Below are 15844 nucleotides of genomic sequence, written 5' to 3'. Positions count from 1 at the left end.
TTTACCCTTTTGAGAGAATGAACCTCCAGACTTCTACAGTTGCTCAGTGGTATGGAGTGGGTGAAGGGATCTAAGCATTTAACAGCTTCTCAAAGCTTCTAACTGATCCTTTTTATTTCAGACCCCTCCTCCATCTCCTTTTCCAAACTGCCTGTTGCTGCTAATGCCTGATACTTGAGAAAATTCTCTGATTTAAGTTGGAGGTTTTTGGCATAGAATTTGGCTTTCTTGGGTTAGTTAAGGCAGTTAGCAGTAATCTATCTAGTTTCTAGCTTCTAAAGTTTTATTGAATCTTCTCCTTGTGGGTTTATGCTTTATAAATAAATTCCTTTGTTGTAGTCTTAGGGGTTCAGAAGGGAGCAAAATACATACGTGTTGATCTTCAATATTGTATCTCTATTTTCTTCTTCATTAATATCTCCCCTTTATTAGTCCCATTCTTCATTTCTCTTTGGGTTTATTCTATTCATCTGTTTTCTAATTTTTGAAGTTGGATGCTTAGTTCATTCTTCTTCAGCCTCACTATTTCTAATGTAAACATCTAAGGCTATAAATTTCCCTCTAAGAACCACTTTAGCTACATCTGACTTTAATTTGTAGTATTTTCATTATGATTCCATTCTAAGTATTTCAATATTTCTATTATGATTTCTTTTTTTACTCATATTTACAAGTGTGGTTTTAAGTTTCCAACTATATGGGCTGTTTTGACTAATCCTGTTTTAACAAATTGTACTATAGTCAGAAAACATGTTATGCATGGTACCAAATCAAAGTTTGTTGAACCTTGCTTTAAAGCTACTATCTGGTAGGTTTAATAATTACTCTATGCATGATTGAGAAGACCAGGTATTCTTTAATTGTTGAGTGTATTAGATCATTTTGTTATTGTGTTACTCAAATTTTATCTATATCCTTGTTCATATTTTTTGGTCTGAGTTACTGTGTTAAAATATTTCAGCATGATGGAGCATTTATCTCTCTCTCTTTGTAATTATCAAAGACAATTCTGTCAATTTTTGTTTAAAATTTTCTATGCAAGTTTAGAATTGTCATTTTTTTTCTGGTAAATTAAATCTTTTAATAATAATGTAGCAAACACATTTGTTTAAAATAATGCATTAACTTCTTTTTGTCCATTATTTAAATGGCTAGTCCAACTTTCTTTTAGTCAATATTTGAGTGGCATATATTTTTTATATCATTTTCTTCCAAAATTACTGTGTATTTATGTTTTAACCATGTTTCTTATGAACAGTACATAGCTGGATTTTTTTCCCCCGTTTGACAGTCTTTGTATTTTAATTGCCTAGCTTTGTCCATTTATATTTACTCTGATTACTGATATATTTTGAATTATTTCTACGCTTTTATTTTCTGCTTTTTATTTGTCCTGACTTTTCTCTGCTTCCCTTTCCCCGATTCTTCTCCTGATTTCTTTTGGATTCAGTTTTTATAATTCCATTTACTCCTTCATTTTTTTAAAAGTTATTGTAAAATCAATTACTATTTTTAGTGGTTACCAAAAATGCACATGTAAAATCTAAAATTAATCATTGTATCTACCCTCTTCCCAAATAAAGAAACATAGAAACTATGTAACTAACATTATCCTGATTCTCACATATTATTTTGTCTACCATTTTAGTTCCTTTTTTTTTTTGGTGAGGAAGATTAGTCCTGAGTTAACACATGTTGCCAGTCCTTCTCTTTTTGCTTGAGGAAGATTGTCCTTGAGCTAACATCTGCACCAATCTTCCTCTATTTTGTATGTGGGATGTTGCCACAGCATGGCTTGATAAGCGGTGTGTAGGTCCACATCTGGGATCTGAACCCGAAAACCCTGGGCCGCTGAAGTCTCGAAAGCACACGAACTTAACCACTATGCCACCAGGCCGGCCCCTTTAGTTCCATTTTTTTAATCTCTCAAATTAGACATTATTTTAAACAGTCAAAATTTTTTGTTCACATAGTCCTGTAGGTTTATCATTTTTTCTCCTTCATTGTTCTTTCTTGTATCTCAGTTCTTCCTCCTAAAGAATATCTTTTAGAAGGTCTTTTAGTGAGGTGTATTGGTAAACTTTCTCCATTTTTGTCTGTCTCAAAATGTCTTTATCTTACCCATGTTCCTGAAAGATATGTGGGTACACAATTCTAAGTTGATGGTTAATTCCTCTCAGCATTTTGAAGATAATAGTCTACTTTGTTGTGGCTTCCATTGTTGCTGTTGATAAGTCTGCTGTAAACTATGTTGGTAATATGTCTTTTATTTCTGGATGTTTCTAAGATCTTTGTCTTTTGATTTCAGCAATTTCAGTATGCTTTTTCTACAGGTCTCAATCAAGATTCAACTGCAGATAATATGTCTATTTAAAGCAGAAAAGAATTTAATACTTTCAATTTCAACAGAAATGCTGAATGAGCAAGATTTAGGTTCTCTAGGAATTACTTATGAACACTACCACAGAATTATCTCGCCAAAGGAACTTTTCTCTTTTTCACATTTAGTAAACTGAATAATTGGGAAGCCTCTGGACCACTGTTGTATCCAGAATCATACCATCTTAGCTATAACCCACAGATCAGGAAGCTGCCATCACACCTGTTTGTTCCAGAGCCATGATGCATACCCTAGATCCACTCCAGTAAATGGATGCCTCACATACTACCACTTCTCTCCTCCACTTAACTTGGTTCTGAATTCAAGTCTCATGTGAATACATGTGATTGGCAGAACCTGAATGTATCTGGAACATTACCTGCAAAGGAAATATGGGAAATATAGCTTTTAGCTTTTCAGCATCTACATTATAGGAAGGCATATTTGAAGGAGGCTGGAAAAATGCTGAGTGAGCTAATCTAGCACATCTGCCATACCTGAGAAAGATTTCCTTTCATTTATCCTTCTTGAGAATTGTTCTTGAAGTTGAGGAGTCATGTCTCTTATCAATTCTAGAGAATTCTCACCTATTATCCCTTTAAAATCTCTTCTTTCCCGATTTTTGCTATTCTCTCCGTTTGGAACTGCAATTAGACATGCTATTTCTCTGTGATGCTTTCTAGCTTATTTCTTTAGATTTGTCTTCCAATTTAATTAATTCTCTCTTCAACTATGTCTAATCTACTTTTAATTTATCCATTGAGCTTTTTATTTCAACGATTTTTTTTCAGTGTCAGAAGTTCTTTGATTCTTTTTCAAATCTGGAATTTCACTTTTCATAATATCCTGTTCCTTGGGTGCATTTTCATTTTCTCTATCATTTCATTAATATTTTTTAAGTAGTTACTTTATATTTTAGCATCTGATTGGGGGGTGGTATTTCTGCTGTTTTCTGTTTCTCCTGACTTTTGTTCATGGTAGCTTATTTCCTCCTCTGGTTTTGGAATTACTGATTGTGAGCAATGTTTGATCTCCAATCTTCAGAAATCTTGAGGGACCTAATTAAGGTACATTTCTTTGAAGATAATTTGCTTTTGCTTCCCTCAGATAAAAAAAACCAGGGACTCGGTGAAAGTTGAATCAATTTAGAGTTAATTTTACACCTTGAGGTTTCCCAGACAATGAAGGTTATGTACATTTGAATCCCAAACCTATATGAAGGCAGAATAGTGATTACAAATTCTCAGGAGTCATTTTTCCTACCTAAAACTGAGGCCAAAAAGCAAGTTGCCTTGTCACCTCCTGTTACTTAAGGGCAAATTGTTTTCTAGCCCAACATTTCACCGACAGTATATCTCTTCGATGGTCATGGCTTTATGGGTACATGTGCATCTGGTGGTGGGGAAACAGTTCCAACTGCCTGTCTTACATATGCCGAAAGCTTTGTCTTCTATCTCCCTTGAAGCTATTCAAACCTAAGGCTCTGATTTCCTGGCATATGCAAATGCCTTCAAGTTGATCATAATCTTGGAACTCATTTGTTAATCTAGTTTGCAGCTCCTTCTTAGGATTTGATTCTCTGGAATTTTCTTTACAGTCTTTTGAGCTCAGCTATGCATTTAAAAGGACATTTGTTGTATTTTATCCAGAATTTTAGATGTTTTGTTACAAGAGAGATTTTCAAACATCTTGTCAGACATATGAAAAGAAACAGAAGTTTTAGGGTTTTAATTTGATTTAAAAAATCTTTACTGATAAGCACTATTCTGAGTTCCAGGGTTTACCAAGGTAACTAAGACTTCAAGACACTTACAATCTAGTTGGTCAAACAGATAAGTAAACAATGAACAGTACTAAATGAAATGATCAAGAAATGGATAATTAAGAAAAAAGCTGTGGCAAGGCAGATGGAAGAAAAATGTGTTTATTTCATAGGATTTTCACTGTTACATACTTTTTACAGGTCCATCATTTGTGTTTCTAAAAGTATTGGTATCCTATCTATCAGATTTGATTTAAGGCAAAGACTGTGTTTTATGCTTCTTTACATTTCTCTCAGGTGCCTAGATTAAAAACAGAATAAAATGGGGACTTCTGCTTCTGGGAAGATGAAACAGGCATGCTTTTCCCTATTCTTCCTACTAGCTACAATAAAGAATTCTGAATGTTATATATAAACAAATATAAGAAGACTCTAGGGCCAGCCCCATGGCTTAGCGGTTAAGTGCACACGCTCCGCTGCTGGCGGCCCGGGTTCGGATCCCGGGTGCGCACCGACGCACCGCTTCTCCGGCCATGCTGAGGCCGCGTCCCACATACAGCAACTAGAAGGATGTGCAACAATGACATACAACTATCTACTGGGGCTTTGGGGGAAACATAAATAAACAAAATTATTAAAAAAAAAAAAAAAAGAAGACTCTGAAAGGTAGAGAGAAGAAGGTACACTGGTTAGGGACTTTGGGACCTGAGTAACACTACAGTGATAAGTTCCATGTGTTTTCTTTTTCCTCATACGTCCCAGAGTTGGAAATGAAGAAGCTAGCAACCCAGAAACGCCACTAGGCACAGAGAAAAAATTGCCCAACAAAAGCCTGCTCTCTCTAGCCAAAGGATCAGGAAAGAGGCAGCCTAACAAGACAGAAAACTTACACAATAACTGCTATTCTATAGCCAAACACCACAGAAAAAACAGTGGCCTCACCCCCATCCGTGCTGCAGAGGCTGAGTGGGGAGCCTAGACTTACTTCCTTATCAGGCCATAAGAAGATGCCCCAACCTCCTGCCAGGCTATGGTCAAGTATGGAGCGGCTGGGACTTTCATCCTCACCCAGCAGGACTGAGCTCCCCACTCCCTGCAGTGTCAGTAGAGACCACATGGGGATCCTGGACTTCCATTCTCATGTGGCAATAATCAGGTGTTCTCCCTCCCCACTGCAGTGGTGTCAGAGGAGACCTACTGGAGTGTTGAAACTTCTATCACTGGCCAGAAGTAAAAAGGTCAAACCACTGAGGTGTCAGTGGAGGCCACATGGTGAGAAATAATTAGGCACTCCTTCCTCTCCCAGCCAGGGTGTATTTAGAAAGGCCTAGCAGAAAGTGGGAATTCCTACCCCATCCTGGGATTAATGAGGAGCTCCTTCCCCCATCATGTGTCAGGAGAGGCTGAGGAGGAACCTGGACTCCTACCAGTACCTGGCAGTAAGGAGGTAGCACTCAGGGACCTGTGGGACTATAACAAAAGATCTAGCATTCATGTTAGTGGTGTCCCAGAAGGAGAGGAGAAAGAGGGCAGAGCTGAAAAAGTACTTGATGAAATAATAGCTGAAAACTTTCAGATTTGGCAAAAAAATAAAAATAAAAAACAACAAAAAAAACACACTATAAACCCATAGAGTCAAGAAGCTGAGCCAACTGCAAACAGGTTAAATCCACAGAAATCCACATCATGACACGCTATAGTCAAACTTCTGAAAACTAAAGACAAGGGAAAAATCTTGATAGCAGTGAGAAACAACACCTTACCTATACTATAGGGGAAAAACACTCTGAATGACAGGATTTCTCATCAGAAAACTTGAAGTCCAGAAGGAAGTGGCACAACATTTTTCAAGTTGTGAAAGAAAAGAATTGTCAACATAGAATTCTATATCCAGTGAAAATATCCTTCAGGAATGAAACAGAAATCAAGACATTCTCAGATGCAGGAAAACTAAGAGGATATGTTGCCAACAGATCTACCCTAAAAGAATGGCTAAGGAAGTTTTCTAAACAGAAAGGATAAGAAAAGGATCTTGGAATGTCAGAAAGGGAGAAAGAAAAATAGAGTAAAAATATAGGAAAATAGAATACATTTTCCTTCTCCTCTTGAGTTTCTAAATTATGTCTTATGATTGGGGCAAAAATCATAATATTGTCTGATGTGATTATAAATGCATGTAGAGAAAATATTTAAGATAATTATATTTTAAATGGGGCAATTTTTATATATTTATAATATTTTAAATTATATTTTAAATACTTCAACTGTTATGGGTTGAACTGTTTCCCCTCAAAAAAGATATGTTTAAGTCTTAACCACCATATCTCAGAATGTGACCCTATTTGAAAACAGTCATTGCAGATATAATTACTTAAGTTAAGATGAGGTCATACTGGAGTAAGATGGACTCTTAATCCAATATGACTGTTTCCTTATAAGAAGAGAGCCATGTGAAGACACAGAGACACAGGGAGAACACCATGTCATGACAAAGGTAGAGACTGGAATTACACAGGTAAAAATCAAGGAATTCCAAAGATTGTCAGCAAACCACCAGAAAATAGGAAGAAATAAGGATGGATTTCTCTACAGGTTTCCAAGAAAGCATGGCCCTACTGACATCTTGATTTCTGACTTCTAGCCTCCAGAACTGTGAAACAATAAATTTCAGTTGTTATAAGCCACCCAGTTTATGGTACTTTGTTACAGCAGCCCTAGGAAACTAATACAAATATGTAAAGGGGAGGTAAGGTTTCTGTACTTCACCAGAACTTGGTAAAATGTTGACACCATTAGACTGTGATGTTTATATATAGACATATATACACACACACACACACACACACACACAGTGTAATACCAAGAACAATCACTAAAAAGCTATACAAAGAAAAACATTCACAAACACTATAGATATACTAAAATGGAATTCTAAAAGATGTTCATGTAACTCATAGAAAGGCAGGAAAAAGAAAACAGAGAAACAAAATACAGAACAAACAGAAAACAAAAAATAAAATGGCAGACTTAAGCCTTAATATATTAATTACATTAATGTAAATGATCTAAATACACCAATTAAAAGAGATTGGAAGAGTGGATCAAAAATCATGACCCAACTATACGACGTCCAAAGGAAACTCACCTCAAACACAGGCAGGTTGAAAGTAAAAGCATGAAAAAGAAATATCATGCAAACATTAGTCAAAAGAAAGCTATCTTAATATGGCTATGTTAATATGAAATAAAGTAGAGTTCAGACCAAAGAAAACGACCACAGAGAAGGACATTACATCATGACAAACGGGTCAATCAACCAAGAAGACACAGCAATTCTAAACATCTATGCACCAAACAGTAGAACTGCAAAATGAGGTAAATGACAGGAGGAAGCAAAAACTGATAGAATGAAGGATAAATAGACAAATCTACATTTGAATTTGGAGACTTCAGTACTCCTCTCTCAACAATTGATAGAACAACTAACAGAAAATCAACAAGGATATAAAAGAATTCAACAACACTGCTGTGCAGCAAATGGCTAATCAGTGGGCTTGGGGTGTACAAACACTGCACATTCCAAAGAAAGGATTGGTCCTTGACTGGTTCCTAACAGATAACCTCTGAGTCCTTAGAATATCCTGCTTTATGAGAGTGTCTTGTATACCTGACACCTTGGGCCACACCACAAAGTTCATTCTAATAATGTGATTAATAGTAAATGCTTGTTTTTGTTTGCCTGGGGCCCTGGGACATGCTATATCAGTTTAACCTCTGGGTAACAAATGTAACCTCAGGTATAACAGTTTTTCTGAGTTTTGTGAGTCCCTCTAGCAAATCATTGAACCTGAGGGTGGTCTTGGGGACCTGATACAACCATCAAACAACATAATCTAACAGACATTTATAGAACATTTCACCCAACATCAGCAGAATACATATTCTTTTCAAGCACACATGGAACATATACCAAGATAGACCACATTCTGGCCCAGAAAACAAACCTCAACTAATTTAAAAGAAATGAAATCATGCAGAATGTGTTTGACCACAATGGAATCAAACTGAAATCGGCAAACAGTTAGCCATTGATGATTAAGCAGCTAGTAACCACGGGGGATCAGAATTGGCCCCACCCCCATTAACTAACCCAAGGAGTTTGGGATAGGAGGCCTGCCCCCAGAACAGGCGGTTACCATAGACATCTCCGGTGTCTGGTGTCTGGGTGGGTACCCACTAAGCCCATTCTTAGTTCTGGTTACCCTTTATAAAAGACATTTACATTAGTAAAGAAAATCTCCATTTGTAGAGGTATCTTCTTCCCTGTACCAGGAAGAAGGGTGGGGGATGGCCTTACCTAGAAACTTATCAGAACGGAAGATGAGGACTTAAATCTGTGTGATAAACTTACCCATTGTTAACTGTGCTGTTTAGGTAATATGCTATCTGACTCCCACTATGTTCCTATAATTAATATTCCCCTGGAGCTGGGGTCACCATGGTAATGGGTGATTGAGCTATTTTTTCTCAGGAACTGAACCCCTTGTCCACTTCACGCCAGATTGAGACCACCAACCCATCAACTGGGCCCACGCAGACAAGTGTCCAATAGTGACTTTTTGACTGCAAGAGGTTGGAACTCCACCCTCATGGCATGCTAATGCTGCCATTCTGTGAACATGCATCCTATGAAGAGGCATGAAGGCTGACTACGCTTGCGAAGATCATCAATTACCTCAACTCTCCTCACCGCCAATCATTTCAGACCACCTTGCCCCTACTCCATAAATATCCCGGAGTCCCTATTTTAGGGGAAGCAGATTTGAGATTCATTCTCCCATTTCCACGCTTGGCTGCCTTGTGATTAATAAACCCTCTCTCTTTGCAATCTCGTCGTCTCGGTGACTGGCTTTCTGGGTGGTGGGCAAAAATGGACCTGGTGTGGTAATAAAACTAGAAATCAATGAGAATGAGGGCCGGCCCTGTGGTGTAGTGGTTACGTGCGCATGCTCCACTGCTGGTGGCGTAGTGGTTACGTGCGCATGCTCCACTGCTGGTGGCCCGGTTCGGATCCCAGGCGCACACCGATGCACTGCTTGTCAGGCCATGCTATAGTGGTGTCCCACATAAAGTGGAGGAAGATGGGCATGGATGTTAGCTCAGGGCCAGTCTTCCTCAGCAAAAAGAGGAGGATTGGCATGGATGCTAGCTCAGGGCTGATCTTCCTCACACACAAAAAAGAAATCAATGAGAATGATAACAGAAAAATATCCAAACACTTGAATGCTAAACAACATACTTCTAAACAATCCAAGGGTCAAAAAGGAAGTCTCAAGGGAAATTAAAAAACATATATTGAACTGAATGAAAAAGAAAATACAAAATATCACAATTTGTGGTACACAGCTAAAGTAGTGCTGACAGGGAAATTTACAGCACTAAATGAATACTAGGAAAGAATAAAAGTCTCAAATCAATAATCTAAGCTTCTACTCAAGAACCTTGAAAAAAAAAAGAGCAAAATAAGCCCAGAACAAGCGCAAGGAAGGAAATAATAAAGAGCAGAAATCAATGAAACTGAAAATTCAAAAATAACTGATAAAAATCCATGAAACAAAAATCTGTTTTTTTAAAAGTTCAGTAAAATTGACACACTTCTAGCAAGACTGACCAAAAGAAAAAAAGAGAGAGAGAGGAGAGAAGACTCACATATCACCAAGATCAAGAATAAAACAGGATATTGCTACAAACCCCACAGACATCAAAAGGAAAACAAGGGAATATTACAAACAACTCTACACACATAAATTTTGACAACTTAGAGGAAATGGACTAATGCCTCAAAAAACACAAACTACCACAACTCACCCAACATGAAATTGATAATCTGAACAGCCTTGTAATTATTAAGAAAATTGAATTCATAATTTTAAAATTCTCCCCCCCAAAAAACTACAGGCCCAGATGATTTCACTGGAGAATTCTACCAAACATTGAAAGAAGAGTTAACACCAATTCTACACAATTTCTTCCAGGATATAGAAGAGGAAGGAACATTTCCCAATCTACTTTATAAAGCTAATTATATTACCCTGATACCAAAATCAGACAAAGATAGTACAAAAAATAAAACTATAAACCAATAACCTTCGTGAATATAGGTGTAAAAGTCCTTAACAAAATATTAACAAGTATCATTCAGCAATATATAAAAAGAATTTTACACTATAACTAAGTGGGGTTCATTCAGAATACAAAGCTCATTTGGAATTTGAAAATCAATCAATGTAATCCACCATACTAACAGACTACAGGAAAAAATCATATGATCAAATCAATTGATATGGAAAAAGCATCTGACAAAATTCAACACCCATTCATGATAAAGATTCTCAGAAAATTAGGTATAGAGAGCAACTTCCTCAACTTGATAAAGAGCATCTAAAAAACCTACAGCTAACATTGTACTTAATGGTGAAAGATCAAATACGTTTCTCCTAAGACTGGGAACAAGGCAAGGATATTTGCTCTCACCACTTTTATTCAACATAGTCCTGGAAGTTCCAGTCAGAGCAATAAGGCAAAAAAAGAAATCAAAAGGACACACATTAGAAAGGATGACACAAACTGTCCCTATGCAGCCAATCTTAAGGAAATCTACAAAAGTCTCCTAAAACTATTAAGTTCAGCACGGTGGCAGAATACAAGATAAACACAAAGAAAATCAATTGTATTTCTATATGATAGCAACAAACATGTGGACACCAAAATTTAAAAATACAATACCATTTACAATTGCTCAAAAAATGAACACTCCAAAATGCTGATAAAGAAATAAAAGATGATCTAAATAAATGAAAAGACACATCGTGTTCATAGATTGGAAGACTCAAAATAGTAAAGATGTCAATTCTTTGCAAATTGATATACAGGTTTAATGCAATTCCTATCAAAATCCCAAAAATATTTTAAATATAGACAATGCTATTCTAAAATTTATATGGAAAGGCAAAAGAACCCAAATAAATAAAACAATCTGGAGAAAGAAGTGAGAGAAATCAGTCTATATGATTTGAAGAGTTATTCTATAGCTACAGTAACCAAGAGATTGTGGCACTAGTGGAAGGATAGACACATAGATCAATGCAACAGAACAAAAAACCCAGAATTAGACCCACACAAATATACCCAAATAATTTTTGAGAAAGGTGCAAAAGCAATTCAATGGAGAAAGGACACCCTTAACCAATGGTCCTGGAGCAGTTGGACCATTAGGTAAAAAAATGGAGCTCGACCTAAGCCTCACATCTTATACAAAAATTAACTCAAAATAAATCATGAACTTAAATGTAAAATGTAAAATTATATAAAACTTTTAGGAAAAAACATAGGAGAAAATCTAGGATTAGGCATAGAGTCTTCAGACTGGACACCAAAAACATGATCCATAAAAGGAAAATTGACAAATTGGACTTCATCAAAATTAAAAACTTTTGCTGTGTGAAAGACCCTGTGAAAAGGATGAAAAGACAAGATACAGACTGGGAGGAAATATTTGTAAGCAACATATTTGATAAAAGATTAGTATCTAGAATATATAAAGAACTCTCAAAACTCAACTGGAAAAAAAAAGAGAAACGATCCCATTAGAAAACAGGCAAAGACACAAATAGACATTTCACCAAAAAGGATATACAGATGGCAAATAAGCAATGAAAATATGTTCAACATCATTAGACATTAGGGAAATGAGAATTGAAACCACAATGAAATATCAGTACATATCTATAACAATGGCTAAAATAAAAAATAGTGACACCACCAAATGTTGGCAAGGATGCAGACTGGATCACTCATACACTGCTGGTGGGAATGTAAAATGCTAGAGCCACTCTGGAAAACAGTTTGGCAGTTTTGAGAAAAACTAAACATACAGCTATCAAACAACATAGCAATTCCACTCTGGGCATTTATTCCAGAGAAATGAAAACTTATATTCACAAAAAAACCTGTAAACAAATGTTCATAGCAGCTTTATTCATTATAGTCAAAAACCGGAAACAATCTAGATGTCATTCAACAAGCAAATAGTTAAACTGTGGAACATCCATACCGTGGAATAAAAATACTACTCAGCAATAGAAAGGAATGAATCATTGATACACTCAACAACTTGTATTCACCTCCAGTGAATTATGCTGAGTGCAAAAGGCCAATCCCAAAGGTCATATATACTGTATGATTCCATTTATATAACATTCTTGAAATGAAAAAATTCTAGAAATGAAGGACAGATTAGTGGTTGCCAGGGGTTAAGGACAGCGGGTGAGGAGGTAGGGTGGGAGGGAAGTAGATGTGGCTATAAAAGGACAACACAGGGATCCTTGTGGTAATGGAATTGTTCTGTATCTTGATTCTATCAATGTCAAATCCTGGTTGTGATATTGTACTATAGTTTTGCAAAATGTTACCATTGGAGGAAATTGGTAAAAGGTACAGGGGATCTCTCTCTATTATTTCTTACAAATGCATATGCTTCTACAATTACCTCAAAATAAGAAGTTTAATTAAAAAAGAAAAAAAGAATAAACCTATAAATCATACTATTTATTTATTGAGCACCTGCTGTAGGGCCAGGCCCTATGTAAGGTACTCACATGAATATTTCTTCTTTAATTTTCATAACCCCTATAAAGATTATGCTTATTTCCTAAATGATCTTTCTGGAATACTGATTCTTTGTGACATTAATAGCCTTCCTTGAGAGGTGTTCTGTAAAAAGGGTTCCCTAGTCAAGTAGTTTGAGAAACATAAAAACAGGGTTTTTTTTTTTTTTTTTTTTTTTTACTGTAGGATTTCTCAAGGGCTTTAATATAGTAATGTACATTATAAATATTCAGAAGGAGGCACTCGTACACAACTCTCCTCAAACTTCTTTAATTTTGAAACTTTTTTCACACGTTGCCTACTAACAACCTGCTTAAAGAAATTGTATTTCTTGTAATCTACCATAATAAATGTTGGGTTATGGTTTTCTAGCAATATCTTTGCTGGAGTTGGATTTTAGGTGCTTTTTCAATTTAGGCTATAGATTTACCACCCGAATGTACTCTAATCATAGCGCTGATGATCCAAACTACTCACCATGTAACAATATAAACAGATCGAAGTACTAATGTGAAGACCAGCATTCCATACATGACCTGAATAAGGAAGGAAACATGAAGTTAGTAAAATCATTATTCTTTGGCAAAGGAAGTATATTTTGCCTACAAAAATTGCCCTCCCAATTAAATGTAAACATTTATTATCTTTCATTACATTTTAAAGAACAGATTCTAAAAAATGTGTAATTACGTAATTAAGAGTCATGCTTTGAGGAAAAATTAAGAGCCTGCTTGTAAACAACCAATATCAGAAGTCCTATATCAATTTTAATTCTGAATGGTTACATGACATTTTAAATACCTGCTGAAACCTGAACAAATGCTCTAATTTTGCTTCAGACTCCCCAGATCCTTCCTCTTTAGCTTCACTTTCAGCAAATGATTCTACTTCCCATTTTATAACAGTATAAATCTGAACTCTTTTAAACTCTCCTCCTAAATGTTTCTGCATTCATATGTATCCCCTCCCTGCATTCTTCCTCTCATTCCTAGTCTCCAGAGAAAGAGGTGCCCATTTCTTCCTGACTGAGGTTAACCGAGTCCCCTATGTTCTTTATTCTATATGCTCCCACATCAACTAACCGCTTTCTCTTCCATATTGAGCACTGGTTAGGTACTACTACCTGGAAAATTGAACCTAGTGGGAAAATTTAACTCTTAAAAGTGTGAAATATTAAATACCAAAAAATTGCATAGAATAGAAACGTACAGCTTAACAAATAATTTATAAAGCCAATAGCTTGGAAAGTACCATTCAGGTCAAGAAACGGATCCCTGTTAACACCCCAGAAGTGTTGCATATGTCTTTTCCCAGTTCACCCTCTCCTCTCCTCCTTAGAGGAAACCATTCTCCTGACTTTTAGAATAAACATTTTCTTGCTTTTCTTTACATATGTACTAACAAACTGGTCTTTGAAATATGCATTCCTAAATAATATTGTTCTTTGAATTTTAATATAATTTTAATTTACAATAGAATAATATTGCATACATTTGCTTTTGTCTTGTCTTAAGATTCAGTTATGTTGTGTATGTAGCCATAGTTCTCTCATTTTTGATGTTACTATTTAATTAGATAAAAATACCACAATTTATTACCCTTCTTTGTGTTGATGGACATTTTTGGGCATTTCCAGTTTTCACTGCTGTGAACATTCTTACTCACATATCCTAGTGCACATGTACACGAGTTTCTCTAGGGTATGTACTTAGGAATGTAACTGCTGGATCAGAGGGTATATGGATTATCAAAATTACTGAAAAAGCCAAACTGTTTTTCCAAAGTGTTTATACCAATTTTTACTCCAACCAATGTGTATCAGTGTTTCTTTTGTGCCACATACTCACCAGCACATGATAGTCAGACTTCTAAATTTCTGTCAATCTACGTGGTTTTTAATATGTATTTCCCTGATTATGGGTTGAACATTGTATGTTATGTTTACTGGCCATTTGATGTCCTCTATTGTTCAAACCTATTTTTTCATTCAGTTGTCTTTTTCTTATTTACTTGTTCTGTTCTTAACTTTAAAAAACTTTAAAAATTGAAATATAGCACACACAGAGAAAAGTGCTCAAAACAAAAACACAGTTTGATGATTATCACACAACAAATATCTTTGCAATTTTTGGCTTTGTAGGTCAAAAAATGGAACTTTGGCAGCATTCTGTGAGTCAACCTCATACCCCTCTCAAGCACAACACCCTCTCTTCCCCAAGGTTTACCACTATTCTGACTTCTAACATTAGTTTAGTTTTGCCTGTTTGGAACCTCATTATAAATGGAACTCTATAGTATATATTTATTTGGGTCAAACTTGTTTTACTCAATATTATGTTTGTGAGCCTCATTTAAACTGTTATATGGGGAGAGAAGTCAAGATGGCGGCGTAGGTAGACTCTGAACTCACCTCCTCCTGCAGACACAGCCAATTTACAACTACTCTTGGAAAAATTACCCTTGTGAGAGAACTGAAAACTGGATAAGAGGACCTCCTGCAACAAACGACAATCCTAGTTGAGGTGGAAGAGACAAAAATTCCCTTCTGGAGAGAAAAAATGCCGCCTTCACAAGCCGCCAGCTTCACGGCCGCCCGGGAGCAGCCCACAGGTTCGCAGCCCTCCCTGGAGGAGCGGGGCCTGAGCTGGGGAGCGCCCCCACTGTAGGCATTTTTTGGACCCAGCACAATAGAGACGAGTGGCATAATATCTGACTTTGCTTGCTACTAAAACATTGGGGAGTACCCCCAGAAAAGCTGGTTCACAAAGAAATTAAAACCGCCTCTTAAAGGGCCCATGCACAAACTCACCTATTTCAGAAAGCAACCTAAAATCAGCAGAAAGAAAGGTGCACAGCCCTTTGGGGAAAACAGACTCACCTGATAGGCTCTGAGTGCACCTCGGTGAGAGGTGAGACCTCTCGAGGGTCTGGGACATTGGTGGCGTCCATTGTTGTGACCTGGTGTGGGCATGCTGACAGAGACACTGGCAGACAGACACCATTGGAGTTCTCCCTGGGGCCTGCTAGCCCAGGGT

The 15844-nt window shown here is 36.6% G+C and overlaps 1 protein-coding gene across 3 annotated transcripts in view; it reads right to left on the bottom strand.

Moving 5' to 3' along the window:
• Window positions 1-15844, bottom strand: part of ACER3 (alkaline ceramidase 3) — a 162205-nt gene that overhangs the window by 18084 nt on the left and 128277 nt on the right. For all 3 annotated transcript variants that reach the window (XM_087433482.1, XM_087433481.1, XM_004434026.3), the window contains one exon: window positions 13287-13345. In XM_087433482.1, the coding sequence (XP_087289608.1) occupies window positions 13287-13345 (59 nt within the window). The remainder of the gene's footprint in view (window positions 1-13286; window positions 13346-15844) is intronic.

Source organism: Ceratotherium simum, chromosome 7, assembly GCF_057802395.1.
Source record: "Ceratotherium simum simum isolate JZ-2026a chromosome 7, ASM5780239v1, whole genome shotgun sequence".
Classification (NCBI taxonomy): domain Eukaryota; kingdom Metazoa; phylum Chordata; class Mammalia; order Perissodactyla; family Rhinocerotidae; genus Ceratotherium; species Ceratotherium simum.
The sequence above is the reverse complement of the archived record's forward strand: the minus strand, read 5'-3'. Positions and strand labels throughout refer to the sequence as shown.